This window comes from Thermobia domestica, chromosome 13 (assembly GCF_964235325.1).
Source record: "Thermobia domestica chromosome 13, izTheDome1.hap1.1, whole genome shotgun sequence".
Taxonomy (NCBI): domain Eukaryota; kingdom Metazoa; phylum Arthropoda; class Insecta; order Zygentoma; family Lepismatidae; genus Thermobia; species Thermobia domestica.
This window is the reverse complement of record NC_137466.1, coordinates 191,583,578-191,598,665: the sequence shown is the minus strand read 5'-3', so window position 1 is coordinate 191,598,665 and position 15,088 is coordinate 191,583,578. Positions and strand designations below refer to the sequence as shown.

The 15,088-nt window shown below is 35.3% G+C and overlaps 1 protein-coding gene across 1 annotated transcript in view; it reads right to left on the bottom strand.

Moving 5' to 3' along the window:
- Nucleotides 1–4,313: 4,313 nt before the first annotated feature.
- LOC145667457 (ionotropic receptor 84a-like) overlaps nucleotides 4,314–15,088 on the bottom strand; it is a 16,780-nt gene continuing 6,005 nt past the window's right edge. The window contains exons 4-6 of the mRNA XM_081734933.1: nucleotides 13,178–13,443; nucleotides 8,135–8,332; nucleotides 4,314–4,453 (exon numbers count right to left, since the gene is read on the bottom strand). Coding sequence (XP_081591059.1) covers nucleotides 4,345–4,453; nucleotides 8,135–8,332; nucleotides 13,178–13,443 — 573 coding nt within the window. The 3' untranslated portion in view covers nucleotides 4,314–4,344. The remainder of the gene's footprint in view (nucleotides 4,454–8,134; nucleotides 8,333–13,177; nucleotides 13,444–15,088) is intronic.

Genomic DNA, 15,088 nt, shown 5'->3' with positions numbered 1-15,088 from the left:
TTTTGCAAAGATCTGAAGCGCTTGCAGACTGAAGAGAAGCTCACCTGTGTGGCTAATTTCGGGGTAAAGGAAGTGAAATGAATTGATGACGATAAGATTAGAGTTAAGTGGCCTTTTTTTGAAGCGACGCTATACGAGATGGGGACCTGCAGCTTAACGTGGGATCCGAACCACATGAGCTTACACCGGGAATCGAACCTGAGTCTCTCGCACCAAAGAGGTATATGTTAACCATATTGCCACTTGCAAGTTAAATGAATTTAAATCCTCTCCTGTTCCTGTATTTTCTGTTGCACTGGTTAATGATAAAGTTCCTGTTCTTAACCGAAGATGAATACCATGAAAAGAATGAGGCCACAAATTACTTAAAGTTTATACCATGTGAGCAGATACTAAAGTACGTTTAAGAAAATGCATTTTGTAAGCTTACGGTAAATCCAACCGAGACATCAAATTTTCATGGAATAAAATAAAAATGTCTTATGATGGGTGACATATTTGCACAAAATAATTATCGAGGGTATTTAGGCGAAATAAAAGCAATTCTGTTGTGAAAATTTGGGAACATGTGAACAGAAAAAAAATAAATAAAAAGATGGGATGAGGTTTAAATAAAGCAGGAAGAAAGTGTGAATGAGTTATATTAAGGAAAGATAAATTTCCCTTAATCATATTCCAGTTGCTGAATTTAACCTGTAATATGCCTTTCGATCTCGTGCATGAAGGCTCGATTTCAAGCCCTACTACAAATGCTTCTAACACAAACCAAATTAACGACTTCTATTTTCACTTTCATAATCTGTGTATTGCATTAGGAAAGAAAACACACCATTAATTAGTAGCCATTCTTTATTGCTCTTGGTAGTAGATTGTCAGTGGTATTTTTACACTTTCCGCGTCTATGTCTTAATGTTTTATTTATTTATTTATTTATTGAACAAATTCCCAGATACAGCATAACTTTGCCATTTTACACAGGGACATGCTAACAAAAGAAAGAAGAAAAAAAACAAGACAACAATAACAACAACATAGAAAAAAGAGTGTAAAAGTAAAACTATCCCGTCAAAGCTCGTTTAATTGCTCTTTCAAACACTGGGTATCTCGAAAAAATGTCCACATCAGTTGTTACTTGATTATAACAGTTTGGTATTCTATAAAAAAGAGACCTCTGTATAATAGCCAACCTAGGACGGGCAAGATGAAATAGGTGGGTATTCCGGGTGATGCGGGAAGGGACACGTAAGGATAGTTCCTGAAGTAATATTTCCGATCTTAAGCTTCCATTAACTATTTTATGTAGATATTTCAGGTCAGACATAATTCTGCGTACTTCAGGAGTCTGAATATTAAGATGTCGCAAGAGCTCCTTCTTAGATAATATTCGAAGTGCAGGAACACGAAAACGGACTATAGCGATGAAGAAATTGAGAACAGAATCAAGTCTGGAGAGATGTGTAGGTGCTGCCATGGCCCATATGGGAGAGCAGTATTCGATCTTGGGCGCTATTAAAGTCTTATAAAAAGTTGCTAATGAAGAAACAGTGCGTAGTTCGGTGAATCGATAAAGAAGTCCCAACATGCGCATTGAATTCTTTAGTATTGAGGATATGTGGTCAGAGAAGGTGAGTTTTGAATCAAAGATGACACCAAGATCGTTATGACTAGCAGAATGTGTGATAGGGGAATCGTTGATATGGTATGTGGAGGGAACAGGAGACTTTTTCAAAGTAATAGTAATACTGTCACACTTCTTACTGTTGAGTTTCAAGTGCCACATTTCACACCAGCCTGTAAGGTAATTTATGTCTTCCTGTAGAGCAATTGTGTCATGGAGACACGATATTTCTCTGTATAACTTACAATCGTCAGCAAAAAGCAGAAGGCCACTAGGTTGAGCTGATAAGTGCGTGTAGAGATCATCCATATACATGACAAACAGCAGAGGCCCAAGTACACTCCCCTGAGGCACCCCTGAGATCACGGGTTGAGGGTTAGAAGTCGCCCCTGAAAGAACAACTCTGTTTACGGTCCTTCAAGTAGCTTGTGATTAGAGAGAGAAATTTGCCATGTACATTAAATCTATTGGAGAGTTTATGAAGAAGATGAATGTGACTGACAGAATCAAAGGCCTTCGAGAGATCAAAGTAGATAACATCTAATTGAGTATTGTTATTCATACATTTGACTGCACAGGAAAGAAGAGTACTTAAGTTTGAGAGACTTGAGCTTTTCGGTAGAAAGCCGTGCTGAGAACTATGGATGTAAGGGGAGGTGAATTTAAGTAGCCTGTCTTTGATTATTTTTTCGCAGATAATTGATATTACAGAAAGAAGAGATATTGGCCTATAGGAGGATACATGATCTTTAAGTCCTGATTTATATATTGGGGTCACGTGAGCTAGTTTCCAACTGGTGGGATAATACCCTTCCTTGAAGCATCTATTGAATAAGATAGATAGAGGAACCGCAATAACTGAAGCAGTTTTGTTGAGAAAGAGAGGACTAATTTTATCGGGTCCAAGTGATCTATGTGGAGATAACGATAGCAAGAGAGCCAGAACTTCGCCCGGGGAGGTAGAGAGAATGGATAAGGTGTCCGAACAGATGGGGTGGAGAGGGGGGAGATGGGTTGTAGAGGGGAGGGAAGTAAATGTTTTGCAGAAGTAGTTATTGAAGAGGTCTGGTCTTTGATCATCACTCGCTACAGTATTTTCATCTTGAACTGTTGCCGGTATGCCCGGAGATTTTGTTCTAGATTTAATTACAGACCAAAAGACTTTAGGGTTACTAACAGTAAAATCACCAATTGAGTCCATGTATTCAAAATATTTACGCCGCTGTACCTTCTTGGCAAGACTTCTAATTCTAGCAAAGTTTTTGTATGTGTAGTCACTCGGATGTGATTTCCATAGAGTCCAGGCAAGCTTTTTGTTTTTAAGAAGTTCACGAAGTTCATTGTCGTACCGGACCGGAAACCTGTTCGATTTTGATGCTTTCACCGGCACAAAGTCCTTTATGGCTGAGTGGACAACAGATGTAAATAAGTCCACAGCGTCGTCAACAGTTCCTACCTCTAACAAACACCAAGGAAACAGTTCAATAGCCCGGCAGATGTCACCCCAGGAGGCTTTCTTCCAAAGAAGTTGTGACCTACTTTTGAGGGGCTGGTTTTTAGTAGTGGAGGGGAGGAAATCGAAAGAAACATCCAAGGAATCGTGATCCGAGGGAAAAAGATTTCTGCATGGGACAACACAACGAGGTTCTAAGTTAGAGAGAATATAGTCAAGATTGCTATTATTGCGGGTATTATGCATATTATGTTGACCTAGACCAAGTCCATGAATAAAATTGTCCATGAAATAACTGTCGTTTCCATCTTTAGCGACGCCATGCTTGCTGTCCTGCCACGTGATGGAAAGGTTGAAATCACCCAATAGGATGACGTCACCGTGTGACAACGCATGTAACAGTGAGTCATGGCAAGCTTCTAAGATGTGCTGGGGGGTGTTCTTGTGCGGCCTATAGAAGCACCCAATAAACACAGAACGACGCTTTGGAATAAATACTTCCACCCAAATAAGTTCACAATCCCGTTCGAGATCCAGTCTTCTCTTGCTCTTCCACTTATTATTTACACAAATCATCACTCCACCTCCACGAGTTATGCGGTCTTTACGATAAATGGTGAAATTATTAGAAAAGCTAATTTCACTGTCGTTCACTGATTCATTCAGCCACGATTCGGTCACTGCGAAACAATCCAGTTCCCTTATCTCACCTAGGTTCAATGAGCACTCAAGTAATTTCTTTTTAATGCTACGAACATTTTGATAATATATATTGAAAGCACTGGTGTAATATGAACATGGTTTTACAAGTGTAGGACTATAAGCTGAATTCTTACCTGCATGAAGATACATAACAGCAGTGTGGTCCAAGAGGAGATCGAAGTTGTTAATAATTTTTCTTTAATTTGAACCTGAATAAAGCTTTCAGCAGTAAACGAGAGCGAATTATTGGGAAGAAAGGAAACCAAACAACTCACTATACTTTTTAACTTAAGTCATTGTTACCTGTTACAAAGGATGTTTTTTCCAAAATTAAAAAAAAAAAAAAAAAACGTAATTCGCACAGCATAGTTCCTGAAATCAGGAAATTAATCAGTTCCGGAAATCAGATAGATAGATAGTTCGCGATGCATATGGATCCAATGGATACTTCAGTTACAACGTATCAGGTATCCTCCATCTGCTGTAAAACAGGTGCATTATACATAATAGAAAAATGAATGACTTACAAGACATGTTTTTATTTGCTTATATTAATTTCACTTGACATGCTTCAGTTTTTACTTATTCTATCACTAAGTATCCTTTGTCCTCTTCTAGTAAAGTACACTGCTTTAGACGCATTTTCACTGGTAATAATTCTTGTTTTGGATTTTCGTAGTCTGGAAGAAAAGAGAAAAGAAAAAATAATAACGAGTCTTAACTTGATATTCGTGTTCTCGTATTAGGGACACAAATGAACGAATGCGGATGAGATAATTTTAGTGAACAAATTGTAATATTTAAGAGATGACGAATAGTCGAATAATTCACATAAGCTTCGTTTTCACTAGCAGAAACAGTGGCGATTTCAGAAGTGGTCCGGAAGGAGAGAATTCTCCTTGGGGTGTTTATTGACCTACGAAATTACAAGCCAAACACTTCGACCTATCGACTAATTGTCAATTTAAAAAGAAAAGAAAAAGAAAAAAAATGAAATCTGAAGGCTGCTGTTTGGTTTAAGAATAATGTAATAGCACATTATTAACAATATTGTGTAAGTTTGTAACTACATTGGGCTGATATTTAGTATCTCCCCCAATCTTCCACCTATAAGATTTACAACAATGTTACTTACTTTACAAAATATAGCTGAGCTAGGGACCGCTAGCGAAGGGAGTTAGAAGCCCACAGGACCCTTGTACTTCTACTGTATCACAATTTAGACAAAAAACAAGGTACTCGGTTCTGGAACCATGAAACGAGTTGGGGGAGATACTAAATGCCATCCCTACATTGTAGATGTGTGTTTTTAAACTTCATGAAATATAATTAAAAGATGTAAGAGAGAGAAAAAAAGAATAAGTTCATTGTATATCTTCTTGAACACTCCTAACGTTATATCTCCATGTTCTATGTAGATTGTCAGCACTTTCGGCTGTGTTCTTCAATTGTGTATGTATGAAAATGAAATCTTTCAGTTTAACGTTTCATGTTTATGCCCTTTTGGCTAAGCGAGATGATAATTAAAGCAAGGAAATGATTATGGAAGAATTTGGTGGGATGAGAAAGTGGGAGGAAACGGCACTACCCCGAGAAAACCAACGGACACGATGTAGTTCACCACAAACTTATTAGGCTGGAGATCGAACCAAGGACCCCATACACCAGAGGTAAGCGCTCTAGTACTGAGCCACCGTGGCCTCCAATTGAGAATATGAATGTATGTGTATTTAGATTGACAATCCATCTTTCGACATCTTAAAACTTGCTCTATATTGAAAAATAACCCTTCAGTTTTAACAGGTTTTCACAATTTTTTTCTGAGTTTGGTAATAAGTTCTGTCTCGTTTTCAAGCGGGAATTTTGGCAGAGATTGCTGTAAGCATTTATTTTTCTTTTAACCTCGTGTGTATTGAAAGCCTCAGGAGAAAAGAAATTTTCGGGAATCAGGACTCAGAATGAAGGATGTAATTGTAGAACAAAGGTAATTAAATGTAATATAAAATGCTTATGTTCGTTGTATTACTATTATTTTAATGACGTTTTGATTCTATTAACATTTGCAGACTCTGGTCGAAATATTGAACAAGTCAAAGACGGCATATACTAATTTTTCATCCAAAAATACACTTAAAAAATATGAGTCAGGTAATTATGAATCAGTCTTAACTAAAATGAAATATATTTATATAAGCTTCTTCAAATGTATTTAAACTTGGTAGAAGTATATTTCAATATATGTAAAAGGTATCGGCCACCACACTAAACTTTCTCACTCCAATTTCTTAAACTAAATCATGTTATGTTTCAGTTATTATTGAAGCATTTAATTACGAAATACGAACAAAATCATATTTTCGGAAAACTTCGCTGGAAGAAAACTGAGTCCCATAGTAAACTAGTGTGTGAACTTTTTTTCATGAAGGTTATTAATTCTTATAATTTTATTTTATTTATTTATTTTTTGTACAGTCACGAAAGAAAATATTCTTTAGTTGGCAAAACTTCTTTTCCTAATAACTCAACAATAAATTACCTTATTAAAGTACCGATTGTGGCAAGTTATCAAATTATAACTATTCTATGATAACAAAAAGATCCAAATTAATTCATTTGTTCCCGAGTTATTGGCAAAAGAAAATTTGTCAACTGTCAAATACTTTCTTTTCCGTGTGTATCAGCAAAATCGCTTGAGTTGTATTTGAGGAAATTGTTTGAAAATAGTAAATACCCTTGTGATTTTTACACAGGAATATAGTGTTATTGATGAAATATGATCGAAGTCGCCTGAGTCGTTTTTGAGAAAATCATCTAAAAATAATAAGCTCGCTCCAACAGTAAACTAACCCCTTGTGATTTATTCCTGATAAATGACTAAACTCGTGTTGTAGGGTTATTAATGAAACAGTTATTTATGAAATATGATCAAACATTTTTTAACTCGTTTTCTTGAGGAAAAACACTCTCAAGAATAACATCCCTTGTGGATGATTTTAGGAAAAATGAGTTATGTCGTATTGTCAGGTTATTAATGAAACATTTATTTAAGAAATATGAAGAAAAAAGCATGAGCCGTTTCAGATAAAGTCCGAGAAAAACTTACTCCAAGAATAAACTACCATTTGTGGATATTTTAAAGGAGAAATGAGTTGTGTCATTCTTTCAGGTTACTAATGAAATGTTTCTTTATGAAATATGGACAAAATCACATAAATTATTTCGTACAAAATCATCTGAGGAAAGCTCACCCCCAAGAGTAAACCACCCCTTGTGGATATTGTTATATTCTACACGTGGTCCATATTTGAAAACAAGACCACATGCTTTCTACTTATAAATGAAACCACATATTTTCTTACTACAACTACTTCAAGCAAGCAGACGACCACAGGCATCGTCATCATCGCCAGGACACGTGACAGAAGAGGAACACTAGCGATGAAGAAGGTATAAGACAAGCTGCAAGGTCTTTATCTGCATCGGATTCAGCTAGTATCCCCTCTCTTAGGTTGCCTGGAGCTCTGAGAGATCTAACCTAACTCAAGCCCCACCTAGCTTGCCTGGAGTTATGTGGTATCTCTGCCTTCTTAGCTTGCCTGGAGCTCTGTGGAATCCATCCTTTGGCTAATTGCGCCTTGGGATACCTATTTTACCCAAACAAACTACATAGAGAAGACTGTGTTGATCCTTAGACCACAATTAGAGTGACTTTGTATAACAGGACTTCTATAATAAAAGGTTGTGGGAGATAACCGTGCTCTACCTTATCAAAGTAATTTTACATGGTAGAAGCGTCGGACTCAATCCACACTGATTGAATTGAACACTCCCTTACCGGACGCTCTTTTTATTAACCGAAAAGTGTACTTAGAAAATATTACGTACATTCTATAGACTGTGTCTTGTTTTGTTTATCTTCTCTTAAACATAAGTTAACTGTTAGAACTTTATGCCACAAACTATATTCGGTAAGAACACTTATACAGACAATACAGTAAACATGCCCGAACAGGGTTCCAGACTACCGTGTAATATCCCTCATGGACGTATTACCGAAGATCCCGATTGTTTCTTTGTGATCATCTGGCATTACTTCAGTCCTAGACTGCGGAGAAAGAGTTACTGACCATGTACTTACAGGAAGTGTTTTAGATTTAGTTCTCCAGTTGAAAAAAATCAATTGGATAACTTTACATACTGTATGAACAATTAAAGAATAAATTGATATCAATTAGTCGTCTCAAATTGCCGACCTACATGATGGAATTCGAAATTTACCAAATGGACCAGGGTGTAAATGAACCCATAGATGTGAGAAACGCTTTATAAGCTGAGAAACATACTTTATTGTTCTTAGGTACCTTTTCTTGTAGATAGTCTCAAGAATGAAAAGCGTGGTGGAAAATGTCATCCCAAAGATCAGAAAGTGGATAAGGTCCTTAATTTCTCGTAGACCAACAGGAACAAATCCAGATTCTTGATTAACGCACATTGATCCCTGTGTAATCCATCGTTTTGTCTCTCTAGATAGCAATCCGAACTCTCGTATGCGTCCAATCCTGTATAATATGGGAAGACAAAGTTATTTCAAAAACATATGTACAGTCATGTCCAAAATGATTCTCGCATATCTATAACTATCTTGTTGTGGCAATATAATTTGATAATGATTTTGCAGGATACTTTTAATACTGTTACTATGTGTATAATCGGGAAATGTATATTTGTGGTAAATTTCATAGGAAAAGAATTATAAATACGAAAATTAGAATGAGTGAAACAAAATGTTGCTAAATGGACAAGAAAAGTTTCTTTTCGTTATATTGTTCTTATTTACTGCTCTTTTGACATGAAATTTATTACATACATGTCTTTGCCAATTATACGCATACTAAGATTATAAGAAATACCGGACGAAATCGTTATCAAATTCTATTCCTACGACAACATATTTATAGACCTGCGACAATAATTTTGGACATTACTGTACTTGTTAAGCAAATTTAATTTTCAGATTCTGAAAAAAATATTTTCTGTGTTATGATATATTTAATGTATTTTCTTCTTAGTTATAGTAAGGTTAGTTTTACATGGATGCAACCGGATAAATTGTAGCCGTTCTGACAGTAAATAAAAACTTGTTTCTCATATAAAGTGTTAATATTTATTTATTAATGAAGTTCCAGATATTTAACACTGAAAGCAATTAACATTGAAGCATGAGAACAGATTTTGAAAGGAAACGACCAGGGATTGTAGTATTTAAAGGTTCAACTTGAGAATCTAGGAAAAATCAGCGAAAGGATAGCAAGCGGATGATTCGAACCTGGAGTGTCGTTGAGAAGCAAAACACTTATTTATTATAGTTTCCTAATAAACACTTACTTAAATTCATGGGAACAAATACTTTGAGAAAAAATTGACAGGATATTTAAAATGATGTATGACATGATCTCAGTTGAGTAGTTGGATCTCAAATAAAACAGGCTATAAAAACTTTAAATTAAGCGTTTTCATCAGACAAGAAAAGACGGAGAAAACATTTTTCCACTTTTCTCCTGCCTCCATTGTTGATCTATAAACAATCGGAAGTGATTACACTTTATTTTGACTACTTTTTGTGTATGCTCCTCTAGAAAATCACGTAAGTACTTTCATTTTATGTAAGTACTTTTACACAGTTGTTCTAACTTATCGTATAAATAAAGCAGGGCACATGAATGATTATTAGTAATATAATGTACCAGAAGAGACTGTTTTGTTCTGTAGAATATATATAATGGTTAACAACGTAATATCAATATAGAATAGTCTTTCAAATATTTATGTCAAATATTTTATATTGTATAAAATAAAACTGTTAACTTTATCCACAATCTTTATAGAATACTATAGTGCTGCCCAAATGTATTGAGCCGTGGCAAAAATGCGAACTAAAGCTCACCCTCAACACACCCACGCGTTGAGCCAATAAGGGTTTAGCTGTTGCTAAGCGGGAGAGAATTAGCGAAAGGGAGTGGAATTCCTTCAGTCGACAGCAGCGCTCAGAAAGGAAGACTAGGTGTCAACTCAATGTGGTATATCTATAGCATCAATTACCCGCTTCGCTGGGTTAAATTAAGAAGAAAAAAAAAACTACTATGTTCCGTCAGTGAGTCACTTTTTACTATTACTAATGCGCTCTCTGATATCGGTCATTTCGATTATTTTTACATTTCTCAAGCCTCCACCTACCCATATTGCGTGGGTGAATTGAAATTTAAACGGCATCTTAAGTGTTACTATTCATCACAGCAACCTCGGAAACTATGGATTCGGCACTAATATCGGTCATTTTCGAATAGTTTTATGTATCTTCTCCTCCCCCCCCCCCATGTTGCGGGGCACGGTGTCGGAAATATCATTCTTGATCTCAGCGACTCCGAAAACTATGAATTCGACACTTATATCGGTCGTTTTAGATAATTTATATATATAGAGAGAGACTATATGTCACCCTCTCCCAAGTTGCGGGGCTGAATTTGGATTTAAACGAGATTAGAAGTGTCACTATTCATCTCAGCGACCCCGAAAACTATGGTTTCGGCACTAATATAGGTCATTTTCGATTATTTTATATATCTTCCTCGTCCCTTCTCATGTTACGAGGCACGGCATCGGAAGTGTCACTGTTTGTCTCAGTGACCCCGAAAACCTTGGATTCGACACTGATAATGGTCATTTTCGGTCATTTTTATATATCTCCTTTCTCCTTCTGCCTCAAGTTCGCTGCTGAATGTGGATTTAAACGGGATCTAAAGTGTCACTATTCATCTTAGAGACCCCGTAAACTATAAATTCGATACCAATATTGGTAATTTTCGATCATCTTTGTATACCTCCCCTACCCCACCGACAATCTACGGGGCTGAATTTGGATTTAACAGCATTAGAAGTGTCACTGTTCATATCAGGGATCCCAAAAACTATAGATTCTACGCAAATATAGGTTATTTTCGATCATTTTAAAATCTCTCCCCCTCCCTCTTCCCTAAGTTGCACCGTTAAGGTGATATGACAGAAACCATCTCAGGTCCAAACCTCATCTATGTTGAAAATTTGATTGAGATCGGTAGAGTGGTTCAAGAGTTATTAACTCACGAAAATAGTCAATTTTATTTATATATATATATTGAATTTTGCATATTTCCCCCTCCTCTTCCTCCTTTATGTTGCTCTGTCAAAGTGAAATGATAAGAAACATTCCAAGCACGAACCTCATTTTATGTTGAAAATTTCATCGAGATTGGTCGTTTCGTTCAAGAATTAAGTTTTATTTATTATTTTTTTTTTTTTTTATATCCTCCTCCCCGAAGCTCTACCGTCAAAGTAAAATGATGAAAACACTCCCAGGCCAGAACCCAATTTACTTTAGAAATTTGATCGAGATCGGTCGGGTGGTTCAAGAGATTAGGAGTCACAAACATAGTCACTCTCAATTTTATAATATAGGTTAAAAACAAATTTATAAAGACTCAACATTTTATACATACAGTAGCATAAAAAGCATAGACTAGAGCTGAAGTGTTGGTTGCTGGTGATTCAAGGGTTACAGCGCTACGGCCTTCTATAGGGGAGGCTCGGTTTGATATCAATGGGATCTAATGTATTCTGAATCTTGCGTTAAATTATAGGAACCAAGGCATAGACGCTGAAAAGGGACCCTAAAGTCTTAAGAAGCAAACGTTCTGATAAAAGCAGGAAAGAACTTAATTTTTTCTTCGTGGATTGTATTCAGCATGTCAAAATAAATGAGATCGTGCATATTTTGGCACTCGATCGCAATCAATTTGGCAGAAAGCTGAATTTAAACTTTTCACATTCGTTTAACCTGGTTCCTAATTTACTCGGTTATTATTTGGTAATCCTTAAAAAAATTAGAGCGTACCGCATTAAGTCGGAAAGGCATCTATAAAATTTGTGTAGATAGCTCTAAATAGTACCTGAAAGAAATGTGGAATATTTCCTATTTCTGAACAAGTTGTCCGAACGGGTGGCTGGAAATAGGGTTTGTAGTATCAAAACAATACCAAATGTATCATTTAAGGTGTTCTTGACACAACTATTGGTCTTCAAAATATAAAGAAAGAAGAAAAACGCTTCGAGGTAAAATACAAAATTAGAAACATCTTTTCCGGAAAATTTTCGAAATATCCATCTATTACTTTCCTTCTGTATGTTGCATCCAAGAATAGAGAAAAGCACACTTAGCATCAATTCAAATGAGTGATGGGTCGTACCTATATTGCAATTAGGACGTAAAATGGTTGAATGAATTTTTCTACCATTGCGAGTGAGTTCCCGAAGTTTGGATGAGCACTTACTGTATGTTGAATACAATCATTTTTTTTCTACTTTCATCAGAACGTTTGCTTTCAAGTCCTAACACTCAATCAGAATTATATTAGAAAAAATCCCAAAACTCTTCAGAATCGTAGAAATTATATCGAAAATAGAGAATTTGTGATCGTATGCACATTGTTTTGCAAGTAGTAGTGTACTATATACATAAAAGTTAAGAGTGTATTAACGTTCTCAGTAGCAAAAATATTTGGCCAGTAGAAGAAGAAGAAATTCCAGATATGTTACGATAACAATATGGCAAACAAAATATGCGAAATACTTGCCACCTTGGACCAAGAAACAATTTCTCAATGGTGACCGTCCATACAAATTACACAGACCTTACCGGTTGAGCCTAAATATAGTTTCCTACTTTTTATTAATTAATTAATTTATTTATTTATTGACAGTCGTGTAACTCTCCGAAGTAATAATGCTGAAGGAACTCAGGAGACTAATGTTTGAGTTTCTAGTCAACCAAGTGAGCTTTGTGGTAAACAAACACCGTGTACTTGCTCCCGTTTCATCCCATTTTCTTCCTTTCACAGTTTTTCGTTCATACCATCATCACCATCTTCCTCAGCATCGGAGAATAATCATCTATACTAGGTGCTCGTGGAACGAAGATGGTATGAACGAGTTACCATTAAGTTACAACGCTTCTTGTTTCAGGCCATTCTCGAGGTGAAAGGTCGTGGATAAATATATCCATACTCAGACTTCACTTTGAGTTTGATTTAAACGCAACTTTATTAATCTAACTAGCTTTTTTTTTTTTTTTTTTGTTTGTTTTTTTTTTTGTTTTTTTTATAGAATACCAAATTCGTTGAGAAAGTTATAAAATGTTTCCCTCCTATTTCTTTTCGAGTATTTGGCGAGTGGTAAATATCTTGTTGATATTAATCGATTTGCTAGTTGAAATATGGAATAATAATGATTTATCATCTCTTAAGAAGACATGTGCTAAGGCTAAACATGATATTTAAAATAATTGTGTTTCGCAATGAAAGCTTTCTTCTTACCAAATTACCATTGCTTCTTTGTATGGGAAATTCTTTGTTGTTGGTATTCCCATTGGTATTGGAGGATAGAGAGCCATTGTTGCAAGACTGCATTTCTCTTCTTCATTCATCGTTTGACGTACTACTTCATAGGCATCAGCTACATCTACGTGGAATGCATATAGACCCTGGTGCACCATTTGCATTCCTTCTTCAACAGGAAGAAATGCTGTTTTGGGATTCAACTTCTTCCGAAACAACTTTTGGATTTCTTCGTCTCCAGTCTCCTAATATTAAAAATTATTTATAAAATAATGTAGGTAGTTGTAAAATTTTACTAAGAACTAATATAAACGGTTTGTATTAAACATACGCATGTTGCTGAAGAAAACAAGATAGTGCGGTAAATTGAATTTTTCGATCTAAGTCTAGGGTTTATCAATAAGAACGTCAGAACTTTGCAATGAGAAAGAACGAAAACTACAATAAATAAAGAAATACTTTTTATTATTGTGAAAAGAAATCAATGGTAGTATGTTTTGAAGTTAATGTCATAACGAATTCTGAAGGTCCAATTTTCCACTAGTTTTGCACACATGTTGCGTGGTAAATTCGCAATGATGCTTCTAATATTCTCTTTCAGTTTACGAATTGTGCGTGGTTTATTCTCATAGACCTGAGACAAGCCCATAGAACGTAATCCAAGGAGAGAAGATCACAAGATGTGAGCGGCTAGTTCACATCATTTTTCGACATAACGCGTTCGGGGAACTTTTCGTGCAAAAGCTCAGTAATATGACAAATTCGAATAATTTTATGTATATGTTGTTGAATCGTGTTATCTCTTCCTTGCTAATTTGACTAAGACTACTGCAAATACCTGTCACAGTTTAATCTCAGTAATCTAGTCAATGTTGTCAGAATACGATTTGAAAGTTCTGACTTTCTTATTGGTAACATCTTTGAATTAAATTTCTGAAAGAAAGTAATATGTATATAATATGTTGCAAGTACATTGGACCTCCAAATGTACAAAGTAATATAAAGGATTATACAATGAAATTGAAAGAATACAAACAGTACAAAAAGGGAAGAGGCGAAAAGAAAGTAAAAATTATCCGTGGGGAATAAATAGATTAAATATCCACAATTAGTATTTTGTAACTATAGAGAAATCAGTAACTATCCAGATAACTCATAATTTATATTGTCAGTTAATGAAAAGCAAAATAATAAAATTAGATAGTTCCAAGGAGTGATAGTTCATATTAAGGGACTGTGTATTTACATTGAGCAATAATTTTCATTTTTACTAATCATTGTCTTTCACTTTAGGCCTTTCATATTTAACGCATGTGTTTTGCTTTAAGTTATGTATTTCAGGGTTCGTACTGGTCAGGGAAAACTCAGGGAAACTCAGGGAAACTCAGGGAAAAAGACTGGAAAGTCAGGGAAATTTTATAAAATGAATTTTTTTCTAACATACCAATTTCAGCTTAGCCAACCGTTGCTCAGATTTTTGTGGAAGATAAGTGGAATGTACGTATGGACAATTGATTATTATTTGTCTCTATAGAAGAAATGTTCTCATATATAAAATATTCTTCGTTATTTATTCCTTATTTATATATCAACGTCATCCGACACCTATCATGAAAGTCAAGAAATCTCCTGCCAAAGGTCAGGGAAAGTCAGAAAAATAGATTTCTGCAGATTAATTGGTTCCAAAATATTTAATTTCTCTTTTAAATAATGAAATTTCATTATATATATATATATATATATTGGCAGTTTATTATAGGTTAGTGATATTACATTTAACATAATTTAAAGCATTGTATTTAAATTGTCTATATAAACTTAATTTTTCCTAAAACTGATTGATAGAATTTATCGATATGCCCAAGGATTTCGAAAAATGAGCACTTGCTA